General features: G+C 43.0%; 1 protein-coding gene and 1 pseudogene across 3 annotated transcripts; one reads left to right on the top strand and one right to left on the bottom strand.

Moving 5' to 3' along the window:
• Positions 1 to 4,280: 4,280 nt before the first annotated feature.
• Positions 4,281 to 11,918, bottom strand: LOC103641716 (DNAJ heat shock N-terminal domain-containing protein). 3 transcript variants are annotated; one of them, XM_008665032.4, is made up of 3 exons: positions 11,568 to 11,884; positions 9,707 to 9,801; positions 4,281 to 7,120 (listed from the first exon to the last, which is right to left on the bottom strand). In XM_008665032.4, exon 3 carries the CDS (start codon positions 6,980 to 6,982, stop codon positions 4,781 to 4,783), a length of 2,202 nt encoding a protein of 733 aa, XP_008663254.1. In that variant the 5' UTR covers positions 6,983 to 7,120; positions 9,707 to 9,801; positions 11,568 to 11,884; the 3' UTR covers positions 4,281 to 4,780. The 3 variants fall into 3 exon arrangements, with proteins under 3 accessions (XP_008663254.1, XP_035819370.1, XP_008663253.1); XM_035963477.1 differs by having other exon boundaries at positions 9,707 to 9,798; positions 11,568 to 11,873; XM_008665031.3 differs by lacking the exon at positions 9,707 to 9,801 and having other exon boundaries at positions 11,568 to 11,918.
• On the top strand, positions 7,130 to 10,547 carry LOC109942976 (uncharacterized; annotated as a pseudogene).
• Positions 11,919 to 14,188: the final 2,270 nt, after the last annotated feature.

Genomic DNA, 14,188 nt, shown 5'->3' with positions numbered 1-14,188 from the left:
GGCGCACCGGACAGTCTACAGGACCTGTCCGGTGCACCACCGGACTGTCCGGTGGCCTAGAAGACAGAAGCTCCAACGGTCAGAATTCAACGACCGGGTGACGTGGCAGGCGCACCGGACTGTCCAGTGCGCCATTCGACAGCAGCCTTCACCAAACGGCTAGTTTGGTGGTTGGGGCTATAAATACCCCAACCACCCACCATTCATTGCATCCAAGTTTTCAGACTTCCTACACCTTACAAGAGCTATAGAATTCAATACAAGACACACCAAAGAGATCAAATCCTCTCCCAAGTCCAAAGATCATTCCAAATCAATTAGTGACTAGTGTGAGAGTGACTTGTGTTCATTTGAGCTCTTGTGCTTGGATTGCTTCTTTTCTTCATTTTTTCTTGTGATCAACTCAATTGTAACAGAGGCAAGAGACACCAATTGTGTGGTGATCCTTGTGAGGACTTTGTGTCCCGTTTGATTGAGAAGAGAAGCTCACTCGGTCTAAGTGACCGTTTGAGAGAGGGAAAGGGTTGAAAGAGACCCGGTCTTTGTGACCACCTCAACGGGGAGTAGGTTTGAAAGAACCGAACCTCAGTAAAACAAATCATCGTGTCTTACTTCCTATTTGCTCACGATTTGTTTTCACCCTCTCTTTCGGACTCACATTTATTTCTAACGCTAACTCGACTTGTAGTTGTGCTTAAGTTTATAAATTTCAGATTCGCCCTATTCACCCCCCTTCTAGGCGACTTTCACTTACTCCCTTCCCAGATGATGAGGAAGAAGATGGTGATGATGCAGGAGAAGCTCCTGAAGCTGATGCAGAGCAGATGCCTCCTCCTCCACCTCCTCCTCAGCCTCAGCAGTACTGGTAGCCTGGTCTAGGCTATTTTGACCCTTACTTTTAGAACATGCAGCAAGGGCTTCAGACCCACATGGATGGCCGCTTCCAGGGAATGATGACCCATATGGACCAGCGCATGGATGCCATGCAATCTCTCTTTGATGACAACTTGTATGCAATAAACTCCGAGCTTTCTGAATTTCACAGTCACATCCAAGACCATGTCACTGATCCCATCATGACCAGACTGAACAACATGCAGCAGAGTTTTCAGGACAATATGGGGGCTCTGTCTAGTCAGTTTGACAATCTATCTACCACTGAAAGCATTCAAGATATAAGTCAGAGGCAGCAGCAGCTCCAGTAGGACTTTGGGCAGTTCTCATCTCTCTTTGACACCTTCAGCACTCACTATTATAGCATGTATCCTCCACCTGGTGGTCAGTGAGGCCCCTCCTTTGTGGCAATTGATGCCAAAGGGGGAGAGAAGAGAAGAGAAGTTGGAAATATCATATTCAGGGGGAGCTCGCTCATGTGGACATTGAGACTATGCATGTGCATGTTTACCATTTTATGTCTTATACACTTGGTATTGGTTACTATTTGAACTTTATGTCTTATGCTTTTGGTGAACTAAGTCTTATGCCTGTGGACAACTATTTGTAATATTCTGTGGGTTGAACTATGTGTGTTAAATCTTATGTTTAAATTAGTTCAAATTATTCTGTGAATGGTTGATCGAGGAGTGATTAAATTTGTTGTGTTTACTTTACATATTACCTCTTTTATGCCTCGATAACCATGACTGTAGGAAGATCTCCATCAAAACTCCGATCGATTATGTGTGTAGTATCTTCAACTAGAAATATCATGCACACACATAGAGGGAGCTATTCCTACATTCTGAGTTTTATTGGGATTTATCTATCTCTCGGACAGAACTTCAAATCAAGATAAGTATTTTGAAACTCATCTCTAAAATCCTTCTTATACCTAAGGTATGAAGGAGATTTGAAAAACAAAACTTCTCTTGGATATAATGTGTAGTGTTGTCATCAATTACCAAAAAGGGGGAGATTGTGAATCATCTAGGCCCCTTAGCAATGTTTTGGTAATTAATGACAATTGTTTGTGGACTAATGGTTCTTGGAGAAATAAGAATGCAGGGTTGGACCACATAGAACAAAAAATCTTGGAGATTTATAAGCATTGGTTGTTGATCAAGTGAAGGCAAAGGTATAACATAGGTTTTGTTTTTGCCGGTCTCCAGGAATTTAGAGAAGATATTTGACCGGATTAGTAGGCTAGATAGCCGTACTATTAAGAGGGGTCAATGACTTTGATCTGTGTAAAACTTAGTGCCTCATAGAGCATCTAGTGGTTGCATTTGCATGAGGACTAACAACGCTTTAAATTTCAAGAGTTAAAAATCTTTTCAAAAGCGTGTTTGAAAATTGCTAAGTCTTGGGATAGGGCGGACCGTCCAGATCATGTGGGCGGACCGTCCGCGATCCTCTAGTGGGGTCCGAAGTATGTTTACTTCGGACTGGTCCTGTTCATTTGTACTGTGGACCGTTCGGGCTTTGGGGCCGGACCGTCCGCAGTCCTGACCAGAGAAGGCTGCTCTCGGCACAGTCCCTGTATTATTGTGCGGACCGTCCGGCCTTGTAGGGTGGACTGTCTGCAGGTGCCAAATTGGTTTGGGCAGGGACTGTGTGGTTTTTGGGATTTATACTTCAGACTGTCCGAAGGATAAGCCCGGACAGTACTGACTCCCAGGTCTCGGACCGTCCGGCCTTGTAGGGCGGACGGTCCGCATGTGTTAACTCCTCTTGGTCAGAGCTCTGGTGCTCCAAGTTGCCAGGTCGCGGACGGTCCGGCCAAGGTTGGCGGACTGTCTGGACCTCACTTTTCTGACAGCTCTGACAGATTTCAAACGGAAAAATTGCCGTTATGTGTACGGCGGACCGTCCGGCCCTAGGGCGCGGACCGTCCGCGTGTGCGCAGAAAATGTGCAAGTTGCACATAACGGTTGGATTTGAGTGGTGTGCTATAAATAGAAGGGGAGCTCGTGTGTGAGGGCTCTCTTGGTCATTCTTTGCATACATTGAGCTTATTTGTGATCCTCCAACTCATTCTCTCACACTCCTTGCTTGAGATTGCATTCTAGTGAGAGATTGAGTGTTCCTAGTGCATTTGCATCCATTGGTGATTCTTGAGGCACTAGGTAGTACACCGAGCAAGCGTCATCGGCTTGTTACTCTTGGAGGTTGCCGCCTCCTAGACGGCTCGGGTGTTGTCTCCGTCGAGCTCTCCAAGAAGATTGTGGAGGAGTCGCGGTATTGATTGTGAGGGGTTCGCGCCTACCTCGCCGGAGCGGCAAAGGTGACATTAGTGGAAACGAGGTATTGAGTGATTTCTTGTCCACTTGGCTCAAAGATCAAGCCGTGTCTTGATAGAGGAGAAAGTGAGAGCTTGAAGTCCACCTCATCGTGGATTAGGGGTGATCGGCAAATCACCGATACCACGGGATAAAATCAGGTGTCTTTATTTTCTTGCATTACTTATTGTCGTGCAAGTAATTAGTATTTTGCATATTATTCTTCAAGTATACAACCACCTTAGTTGATTTTCATAAATTGTTTACTTGTTATCACTAGAGAATTTATACCTTTTATCATATTGATTAAATTTCTCTAATGTTTTTTATTTTAGTCAAAACCATCTATTCACTCCCCTTTAACCTGTGTCCTAGATTCTACACCGGTCCAGACCTAACCAGTGGGTCCAGGATTGGAAGCGAGGCACGGGCAGGACACTGTCAGCGCCAGTCCACACGCGGTGGCGGCCCGGCTCGTGGTCACGCCGGGGTGAAAGGCACCATGGGCCAGATGCGGGTTGGCTGACGCGGCCTAATAGGTTATGAGTTTTTTATTATTTTTTTATCGTTTCTTCTCTTCACCTTTTCTTTTATTCCTTTCTTCATTTTCTGTTTTATATTTTCCTTCACTTCTCCCAAGTTTGAATTCCACTAAAGTTCAAATTCAAAAGCATATGTCCCAAATAAGTGCAAAAAAAATTCTCCTAGTAATTTATTTACTATGTATTTTTCTTTCTTTTAAAAAATATTCCTCACAAATCAAACATAGATTATCACAAAGAGTTAATTAGTACATTAATGTTATGCACATATACATATATATTTTTAAGGGTTTACAGCTGCGGATGCAAATCGCTTGAAGTTTATTTAGCCTACTTTTAAGAAACATTTTTTACGACAGAAACTAAGCAAAAGAGGACAAAAACGATGGCAAGACCTTTTCCTTCCAAAAAAGAGACAATAAAAGCTGTCACAAACGAGCACAAGGTGCACCTAAAAAAAAGGAACACGAACTGGCCATACAGTATACCGCAGTAGGCTGGAATTTATGAAATTACTGAGTGAAGCAATGCTAGTAGTTTTTCACATACAACGTATGGGTGTTTCAAAATAACAGAACCAACAAACGGCCACGAGTTCAATTAGCATTTGAATTCGCAAAAAAGGCAACAGAGATAACAGGTGTCAACACTGACCATAAAAACTGCTTGAGCTTCGCGTTAGTACACCCACATCTAGAGTTGCTAAGGGCTGGTTTGGATGCATGGGATTGAGGGGAATGGACTAGTAAGGGATTATATGCCGCTTCGATCCCCTCCAATCCACGTACATCCAAACAAGCCCTAAGTAACATATCACAGCAAAATTCATATCAGAGCCTGCTAATTACACCAGAAGCTGCTAAGCAGCTGACTCCTGAATGACTGGCCCCATTGTATCTCTTCTATGCAAAGGTGATAGTCAAAAGCAGAAGGAAATCTATAAAACTAGCAAGCGTTAATATTTTTTTGCTCGATTACTTCAAAATGGCAGGTTAACCAAGGCAGGCATCATCAACTGCCTTAGGTTCCATTTGGCTCCACTGCTTCCGTGATCCCCTGAAGCAGTTCTTTAGAAATAGCAGCTGGATCAAGCTCATAACTATCTTTGGGGACATTTGCAGCTTCTTCGCCTGACATCCTGTAAAAAGGCACTAGGTGTGAAAACCGAAACATCTCTTCTTTAGGAATCTTCATGGTAGCATTTGGATCCTGATGGCGCTGAAATACTGTTCGAAATCCAGTAACCTTAACTAAGGGAATTATGGAGATGCCATGGTCTTCATCATAGGCGTCCAGTACCTCAACCACATTGTAGGCATGGAGCACATTATCTGGAGTATCTTCATCCCAGTCAGAGGACCAATTCCGATAAACAGCCCAGATATCACCTTTCTGTGGATAAATTTTGATAAGCCCGCGCGGCCCTTTATCCCATTTCATCTGGTGAGAGAACATGTTGACTATATCACAGCTTTCATATTTACCAATCCTGAAATCACCACAAGTCTTTATGAAGCCAGAAGAAACCCAATTCAAAGGCCCAAATTCACTATTTGCTCTTGATGTGAGATAGCTTATTCTGAGCTTGAATGGTTTCAAGGAAAGAACTTTCTGAATAAATGCATAATAACGAGGCATTCCATCTTCATCATCATATGTAGCCCAAATTTGATCACTTTGGAAACATTCCTCAGTGCGATTCTTGTCAAAATCATGGAAATCTGGATCAGGAACATTATAAGATAAGTGGTCATCATCTTCATTTTCAGCATCTGTGCTAGTATTAGAACCAGTCTGTTCTGAATCATGAGAATCTTTAATAGCTGTAGGATCTTCTGGTCCAAGAGCTTCATTATCCCCACCATTTTCCTTGACCGCAATTTTCTTGCTCGCTTTTTCACTAGCAACTTGGGATGTTTTACTTTTTATTACTGTTAGCTTGTTTTTAAGCTCAGTTTTCGTTTTTTCCAGCAAAAGACCCCTAAGATCCATCTGAGAGAAGGTCTTGGCTAAACTTAAGTGGATCAGAGGCCTGGGTTTCCAACTGGGGCCACCATCATCGCCTTGAAACTCATAGGCCCCAATGTTGTTGGAAAAGGATATATTCACACCAGGCACTCTAAAAAAATTTGCTCCTGGACTGGATATGGTGGATGAAGAACCAACTTCAGCATCTTTAGTCATAGTCCTTGTCTTCTTTCCAGATGTTGCATCACCTGGTCCAAGATTAACATTCCCTGACATGCTTGCATGCCTCTTTAGAGGATTGTACTTCCGGCGAAGAGCCTCTTCCCTTCTTGCCGCTGCTTGTGCTTCCTCCCTCTCCCTCCTAACTTTTTCATATGTCTGATGAACTACATTAGCAGCTTGAGCAGCAGCAGCAGACGATGCAGTGGCACTAGCTGCACCAGCAGCCCTTGAAAATGGACCCCACTGCAAATTTCTATTAGTGGTTGTGTTTTGATTAGCACCACTGATGTTTGAATCTTGTACCACGTTCCCTGCTGGTGGCTTTTGTACTTCTTTTGCTAGGAATGGCTGACGGCAACTAGGGCAGCGAAGATGGTTATTCAAATACACCCTGAGGTACTCATAGTTCATCTTGCATTTGTTGCATGAGGTCCAAAATGTATCAGGCTTTGCCACAGGTGCACGAGTAGCAGTTGAAGGTGCAGATGGGGCATGTGTTGCTGATCCCACTGTTTGCTTGTTTACTGTCCACTTGGAGGCAGTAGCAGCATTAGCTGCAAAATTATAGAAGCCATTGGATGCACCAGGGACCGTGCTTGCTTTACCTGATTGTGCTGTCCTCTGTTGGAATGTCCTCACATTCCTCTTTTGGTCATATACAGCTCGCTTGGTTCTATCCGATAGCACTGTGTATGCCTCTTGAACCATCTGGAAAGCACCCTCAGCGCCCACTGACTTGTTTTTATCAGGGTGGAACTGAAGAACCAACTTCTTGTACTGTTTCTTGATCTTTTCATCGTTTGCGTTCAAGGGAACAGAAAGGATAGAGTACCAGTCCTTCTCCCCAGCAACCTTCCCTTCTGAAGCAAGATAGATATCAAAGATGGCGATCATTTGATCAACGCCCTCAAGCGCAGGAAAGAGAGTCTGAGCCTTGAGGGCGAATTTCCTGGCACCCTGCAAGTCCCCTGCTTCAAACTTCTTCTTTGCAATACCCTTCGCCCTTTGGGCCTCATCTTTGTTGCATTCCATTTCTTCCCACACCTCCAGAAGTACAAATAGCTACACCTTTCAGATTTCACAATTGATTAGAATTTAGGTCCTCGGAGTCCCAAAGCTACTTTCAACAATCAGCGCCGAACGCATGAGCATATGAGAAGTTTTCAAACCCTGCCCAGGAGGAAACAAATGTTAATTAAAATTGTGAAACTTGAAACCTGTTAACAGGGGTGGACCCAGTATAAGACATGGGTGGACAAGTACGCATGTACACCTGATAATTTTGCAACAAATCGAAGTTAGTAGGTGCAGCTCATGTATATGCTTGAGCTTGCAACTAGTTCAGATCCAAATACAAATAGCTTAAATTAGGGTTTGGGACAGCAGGGGCGGATCTAGTAAAGGACATGGACGTACACATGTACACCCAATAATTTTTGCAAAACAACCGAATTTAGTAGGCATAATAATGCATGCATCGAGATTTTTAACTTTTTAGGATCTTCGTGCGGCTTCGACCATTTGACACACTTATGTTTGATTTATAAAAAATGGTATAAATAATGTGTGACAGTTTGATTTTTAGGACTTTGTTGTTTAAAAACTCAAAACACATTATTGCATTTTAATTTTCATGTATATGTAACAAGCAAAGACGGACCCCAGTCTGCTTTTGCTGACACCATCAGATCTGGCAGGTGACCTCTAAGACTCGCTAGCTCTGGAAACAAGAAAGAAGGTTTCCACGGTGTTGCAAACCATCAGGAAATCCTGAGAAAAGAATAGAGGTTACTGGAACAGGAGGAAAGAATGTAGGATTCCGTGAGATCTATCTGCTTGGGTACTTCGGTCCTTTCTTATGTTCTGGAGATTCAAAAAAAATTAAAAAAGATTGAAATCTGCTATCTAAACTATTCATGCCCTAAAAAATCAAGGACGGACTACGTATTTGTGTCATTTTCGCGAAAACAACAAAAGCTGACTCGTTTTGTGAAGCATCGATAAAAGGAGTCCTAAAATGCAATTTTCTCACATGCATATACACTTGTAATTGGATTCAGGGAGTGTTTGAATGCACTAAGGCCCATTACAATTTCACCTGACAAAGTTGCTCCTTTTAGAAACAGGAAGGGAACTCTCAGCCAAAACGTGATGGTAGCTTGTGATTTCGACCTAAATATCACTTTCATGTCTACTGGGTGGGAGGGATCAGCTACGGATGCTAGAGTTCTTCGATCTGCAATGAACAATGGATTCCATGTACCTCCAGGAGAGTTCTATTTGGTTGATGGTGGGTATGCTAACACCACGTCATTCCTCGCACCTTATCGTGGAGTTAGATACCATCTAAAGGAATATGGGCAAGGTCACCATAGACCTCAGAACTACAAGGAGTTATTTAATCATCGCCATGCCATACTGCGGAATCATGTTGAAAGGACTTTGGGGGTTGTGAAGAAGCGCTTTCCCATCCTAAAAGCTGCCACATTTCACAAAATAAGGAATCAAGTGAAGATACCAGTAGCAGCTGTTGTACTTCACAATATTATCCGATCACTCAAAGGGGATGGGAATGGTTAGATAATCAACCAGATAATATCTCGCCACAAAACTTTGTTGATCTACCGGATGGCGATCAAGGCAACGATCAAGTAACTGTCAAGGCAATAATCTTAGAGATGCAATAGCACAAGAAATGTGGAATGATTACCAAGAGCATAGAAATTAGTGGCACATTTGTCTAAAAAATTGGCACATCTATTAGCCCTCATGTATTCTGGTTTAGTTTGGAATAGACCATATGTTGCTCTGTTTGCTACATTTTATTTACTGTCACATTGTTACCTCTCTTAGCTCTCATTAATATCAGCTAACTGTTTTCATAATAAAAATTTTCTTTGTTCCTTTAGTTCCAATTTCAGAATAGAAATTTCAGCTAACTGTTTTCAGCATAGAAATTTGGTTTAATATTGTGTTATATAATATCAGTTAACATGTTTGGAAGGGGCTCTCCAAGAATCAACATGCTCTTATCAAAAAGTGCAACAAAGATGCCTTCTCCTAAAGCTGGTGATCCAAGAAAACATGGAGCTTCTCCAAAAGGTATGCAAGTAGACAAATTAAGAGAAATTAAGAGCCTCTTGGAATTCTACAGCTAATGTTTCTTCCTTGTCTTGTGTAGAGAAATTAAGAGCCGCTTGGAACTCAACTCTAGAGAAGACTCTTGTGGACCTCTTGCATGAGCACAAGACAGCTGATTATAGGGGTCAAAATGGATGGACAACAGAAGCATGGAACAAAATTGTCAAGGAATTTCATTAGAGGGAACAATATGTCTATTTCACAAAGACACAAATACAAGATAAGGAAAGAGAGTTGAAAAGGAACTATAGGTTGCTAAAGGATGCAAAGAATCAAAGTGGAGCTCATTTTGATGAGAAGACAGGGAGGATTACGGCTGACCCAGCTTTATGGAAAAATATACTGACTTCTCATCCAAGGCTAAAAAGTTCCGCAACAAGTCTTTTCCTCTATATGAGGCCTTGGGGGAGCTTTATGATGGTTAGTCTCGTTACAATGTCCTTGCTTTCCAATATGTTATGTTGTCTACCCTTTTTTAGTAAAACTTTATTGTGCAGGGCAAACAGCTGAAGGGACCTACAACTACACCTCCACCCAACTTCCAGATCTTACTCAAGTAGGAAATGGAGATGAGTTTGTCAACATAGAACATGAACAAGATGAAGTGAAAGAAACCTTGCCGGCGCATGAAGAAGATGATGTCCACGTAGTTGAGGCAGGAGATGCAACAAGTGAAAGGCATGATCTGGTGCCGCAGAGAAGGACTACTGCTGCAAGAGGGAACAATGAAGAAACAAGGACAAAGAAGCATAAAAAGGGCGATAACCTAGAAGGAATAATGGGAAGATACATTGACATGAGAATGAAGCAAGCTGAGGAAGAAGCCACACAACTAGCAAAAGAGAGAGAGGAAAAGGAAGCGAGTCAAGTTGCAGACTTCTCAATCAAGAAGTGCATATCCATTATTGGTACAATGGAAGTTACAAAGGAGGAAAAAGCGAAAGCCTACAATGTCTTCAAGGACCTTAACAATAGGCAAATTTTCTTGAGTGCATGCGATGATGATGCCGAGTCTGCACTGATTTAGCTGAGAAACGAGATGGCTTAGCTGGTACGCTCTCTTCCTTTCCCTCTTCTCTTCCCACTAACTTTTCGAGGCTTGCATCTCTTCCTAGGTTGATTACTAGCCTGCAAGCATGCTTGAGCATTTCCTTCTGCTATGCAGTCACTAACTGGATGCTTGAACATTTCCTATTTTCTCTTAAAAATCTATTTGAACACCATAATAATAATGAACTGCTTATAGTTTATTTGAGCATTTCCTATTTTCCCTTATGGTTTATTTCCTATTTTCCTATTTCAATTGCAAGAAAAGCACATTCCTTTTATGAACTGCTTCATTTTTAGATTATTAGGCATGTTTGTCATTTCCCTACCAATTTTGGGCTATAAGCAAATATGTGATTTAACTCAAAAATACTAATCTGGTCTCGCATGTTTATGTTTGATATGAAATTATTAATATGTGTGGAGAAATTATAGTGTTTAACGCTTACATTCTCTTGCAGGTGGAGTCGTCTGAATTGCTTGTTGGATATCCAATATGTTATGTTGTTCAAATGAAAAATTACTCCTCTCCCTTTGGTTTGTTTTTAATCTAAATGCACACACTCTATTGTAATGTAATAAGAGACAAATGAGCGACCAACTTCTGATTTTGATGCTTCAAATTTCATCCGCTTCACGGACCTAATATGAGGGGCACTGGTCGTTTTATATGCATGCAACAAATTAATGTATCCATGTGGTGTAACCAAACAATAGAAAATTAGCCATGTATTAAATCCCAGCTGTAATTAAAATACACATGGTTTAAGTGACAAGAGATGTATTCACTCAATCCCACCGTGTATTGGATCCTAGTATGTATTAAATACTAGCGTGCCGAACAAAGCCTAAAGATACTAGTTGAATTAGCTAGCTAACAAATAGCTAGCTAACTATTACCTAATTTGCTAAAAGTAGCTAATAGCTGAAATATTAGCTAGACTGTTTAGATGTCCCAGCTAATTTTAGTAGCTAAATATTAGTTCTACTATTAGTTCTAGTGCATTCAAACGTCTCCTCGGATCCGATTACAAATAGTATTTTAGGGTTTGGACGCACGTTGTGACCTACGAATTACGTTACAGTTTGGGCGCACGACTTCGCACAGCAGGAAGGAAAGACCAAGGGAGGGAACACCTGCTGTCCTGGTGGTGCTCGTCGCCGGCCAATGTCATGGGTGGCGAAGTAGGACAGCAGCAAAGGCCGGCCCAGTCGTGGGTGGGTGGGGGTTGCGCGCATTCTTAGTGTGATGCAAGAAGACAAGGCAGAGTAGGTTCCAGCATACAGCTACAAGCGGATTGGGTGCGTAATGTCATTTTTGAGCGAGGGCCGGTCTGAGGCTGGAGCAGAATCAAGCAGACGGAGAGGGACGAGCTGTTGGCGTGGAAAGGAGAGAGAAGATCGGGGCGCTGTGCGGACGGAGACCTACCTGCGGACCTGTGTGCCGGCCGCGCCGGAGCCGGTCGCGGGGACACCGGGGGGGTGCAGAGGGCGGACGCCGCCCGCCCGCTCCCCAGGTGGTAGTCGACCGAGCGCGGTCCCCTCTCCAGGTTGCGGCGCGACGAGCAGAGAGAGGAGATCGGCAGCGGGCGAGACGAGTTCAGGCGACTGGCGAGCTCGGCCGCAGGGGAAGAGGAGGCGACCGCCGCCCTCCACGGATGGATCTCAGTGACTTTCCTTTATCTCCTCTATATTCTCCTCTATATTCCTCCTCTGCCCAGACTATGAGGACTAATGGATCATGTAAAATAGGGACACGGTAATGTGATAAATAGGACTGGAATATAGATAGAAATCTTTGGGCCAATACGAGCACGGTTTAAAATATAGGAGCCTAAAACACGAGGCATAAAATAATATAGACCAGGGTAGCATGGCTCAAAAGCGGGTCTAGATCAGACCTCAAATTCCGGCACACCCAATAAAGCTCATATTGTTTAATTTTTTGAATTTAGTAAGCTATAGACTTTATATTGGTGTAACATTTAGATTTTTTGTGGTCAAATGATGTTAGCTTTGTTCAATATATCTTTAATTTAATAAACTATGGATTTTATGTGGTTGTAATATTTGGATTTTATGTGGTTCAAATATATGGGTCGGGCTTGAGCCGGTACGACCCAACGAAGACACGGCGTACTTTAAGGTTAGACTAGGCCACTGTTTCTACTCTTTGGGCTGGTACGACACACCCAAAAGTTTTTTTATCCTTCTTGGCACGAACCTGTTTGGCCTGAAGCATGATGGGTTCGGGCCGACCGAGCCTAATTCCTAGCACTATAGATGACATTGTTTAGTATTGTTTGTGGAGTGAAGTTCGAAATAGTGGATGAAATAGGGTATTGAATAGAAGATATGTTAGAGATGGCTAAGGATGTATTTGGTTGTGGGTCGGGATACGACAAGACAGAGCGATTACTTAAATTAGGTTGTTCCCAAGAAGGATATTCTCATTAGATATTGTCCTTAGTCGTCCATTATAATTGGATGGATAACTCTCTCACAAGTTCATTTTCATCCTCATTCGTATGTGGTGTCCTCGTATTCTTCCCGTCTGCCTCCTTCATCCTAGTGTCATTCGTCTTCCTTCGTGGCTGCCGATGAGTCCACGAGTTACTTTCCCCTTTGCTCTCATTTTCCCTTTTTCTTTCCCCACGACACCTTCCAACCTATCGTGCATCTCCCATGGAGACGTCATGAGTAAAGTCGTTGTCGGGCTGTAGGGCTCCATCAACGGCAGCAGCCACCAGGTGAAATGTCCATAGGGGTCAGCGACGCTGGTGTCCGTTATGTTCCCTAGAATGTCCATCGTGGACTACCGTGTTCGTGACACATTGGTCATGTTGGTGCTCACTAGTGACGTTGTTATCCTTCATCTCACATTTTTGTATTAAATTCGAAGGTATAGAATGTAGTGCTACCTCATCCTTCATCTCACACTCTCATTCAATGAACAGAGCCATCCTCAAAGGGAGTCAAGCCACCACCAGCCTTTCCTTTCAAATCGATTTTCTTTGCTCAAGTTGCAAGGTACAGAATCCCTAAGATCAGTTGGATTGTTGTTTGCTTGAGATTATTCCCCAAACATAATGATGAGATTTTCTATGACATGCCATATGTTTTTGTATTTGATGATTACATGTAGATGGATAAGAGGATCAAGGTTATAGTTTGTGTTGCTGTTGCATATATGTTACTATCAATGATGGTCGTGATTATTGATTCTAGAAAATGAAAATAAAATGCAAGGAGGATAGGGATTACCTATGCACCAATGCATGTAAGGGGTAAAATGTGTTGGGTCTCTTTAGCCAAAGGTCCTCAAAACATTAACTAACCAGTTATTTTTTAGCGTGTTTCAAGTGTAGCAGGACAGATACCAAAGGACACCTTCGTCTAGGGACGGTGAGTAGTTGTCATAGTTGTATAAACGAAGCTGAGAGCTTTGGACTACTGACATTTGCACGTGATGAAGGAGCTGACTTCCAGAACCTTCGCATCCTTCAGCGTATAGTAGAAGTTGTGCAGCTACAAGCTCATCCAAATAGGCTACGTCGCCTTTTTTAATGCCATCCATCAGATTCCTTTCCAACGGATGACATTTATTCTTCTTCTTTTTAATCACACAACAACATGTCTGCATCGTCGTTTTTCCCTCGACGCACGATCGACATCAGATGGAGAGAAGCTAGCCTCCATCGTGTCCTTCGCGCGAACAACGAATGGATAAGGCTCCTTTAGTACTTCCCTTCGACGGCTGCCACCGGACCAGAGCCGCCTCCACGTGCTTACTCCTACGTGCATCGCTACGACCACCGCCCACCATCCGCATCTCATGCATCATCTCCAAGATGTTCTGCCTCAGCCTCCCCTGCGTCCCCTGGTTCATCATGGGTGACGACGATATTGTCTTCTTCCTAGTTCTGATTGCACTGTGACCACAAGGGAAGGCATCACGACTCATCATCGCTTGTCGACATCACGCCTATCCTGCATGTGACCAACAAGGTCGAGGCAAGCAACCCACAAGTAGCCTACTTTTGTGAGTAG

This window comes from Zea mays, chromosome 10 (assembly GCF_902167145.1).
Source record: "Zea mays cultivar B73 chromosome 10, Zm-B73-REFERENCE-NAM-5.0, whole genome shotgun sequence".
NCBI classification, from domain to species: Eukaryota; Viridiplantae; Streptophyta; class Magnoliopsida; order Poales; family Poaceae; genus Zea; species Zea mays.
Note: the sequence above shows the minus strand (reverse complement) of the source record. Positions and strands in the feature narration are given on the sequence as shown.

Excerpts from the sequence above, each read along its gene's own strand:
- LOC103641716 (XM_008665031.3), bottom strand. The coding sequence starts at position 6,982 with ATGGAATGCAACAAAGATGAGGCCCAAAGGGCGAAGGGTATTGCAAAG.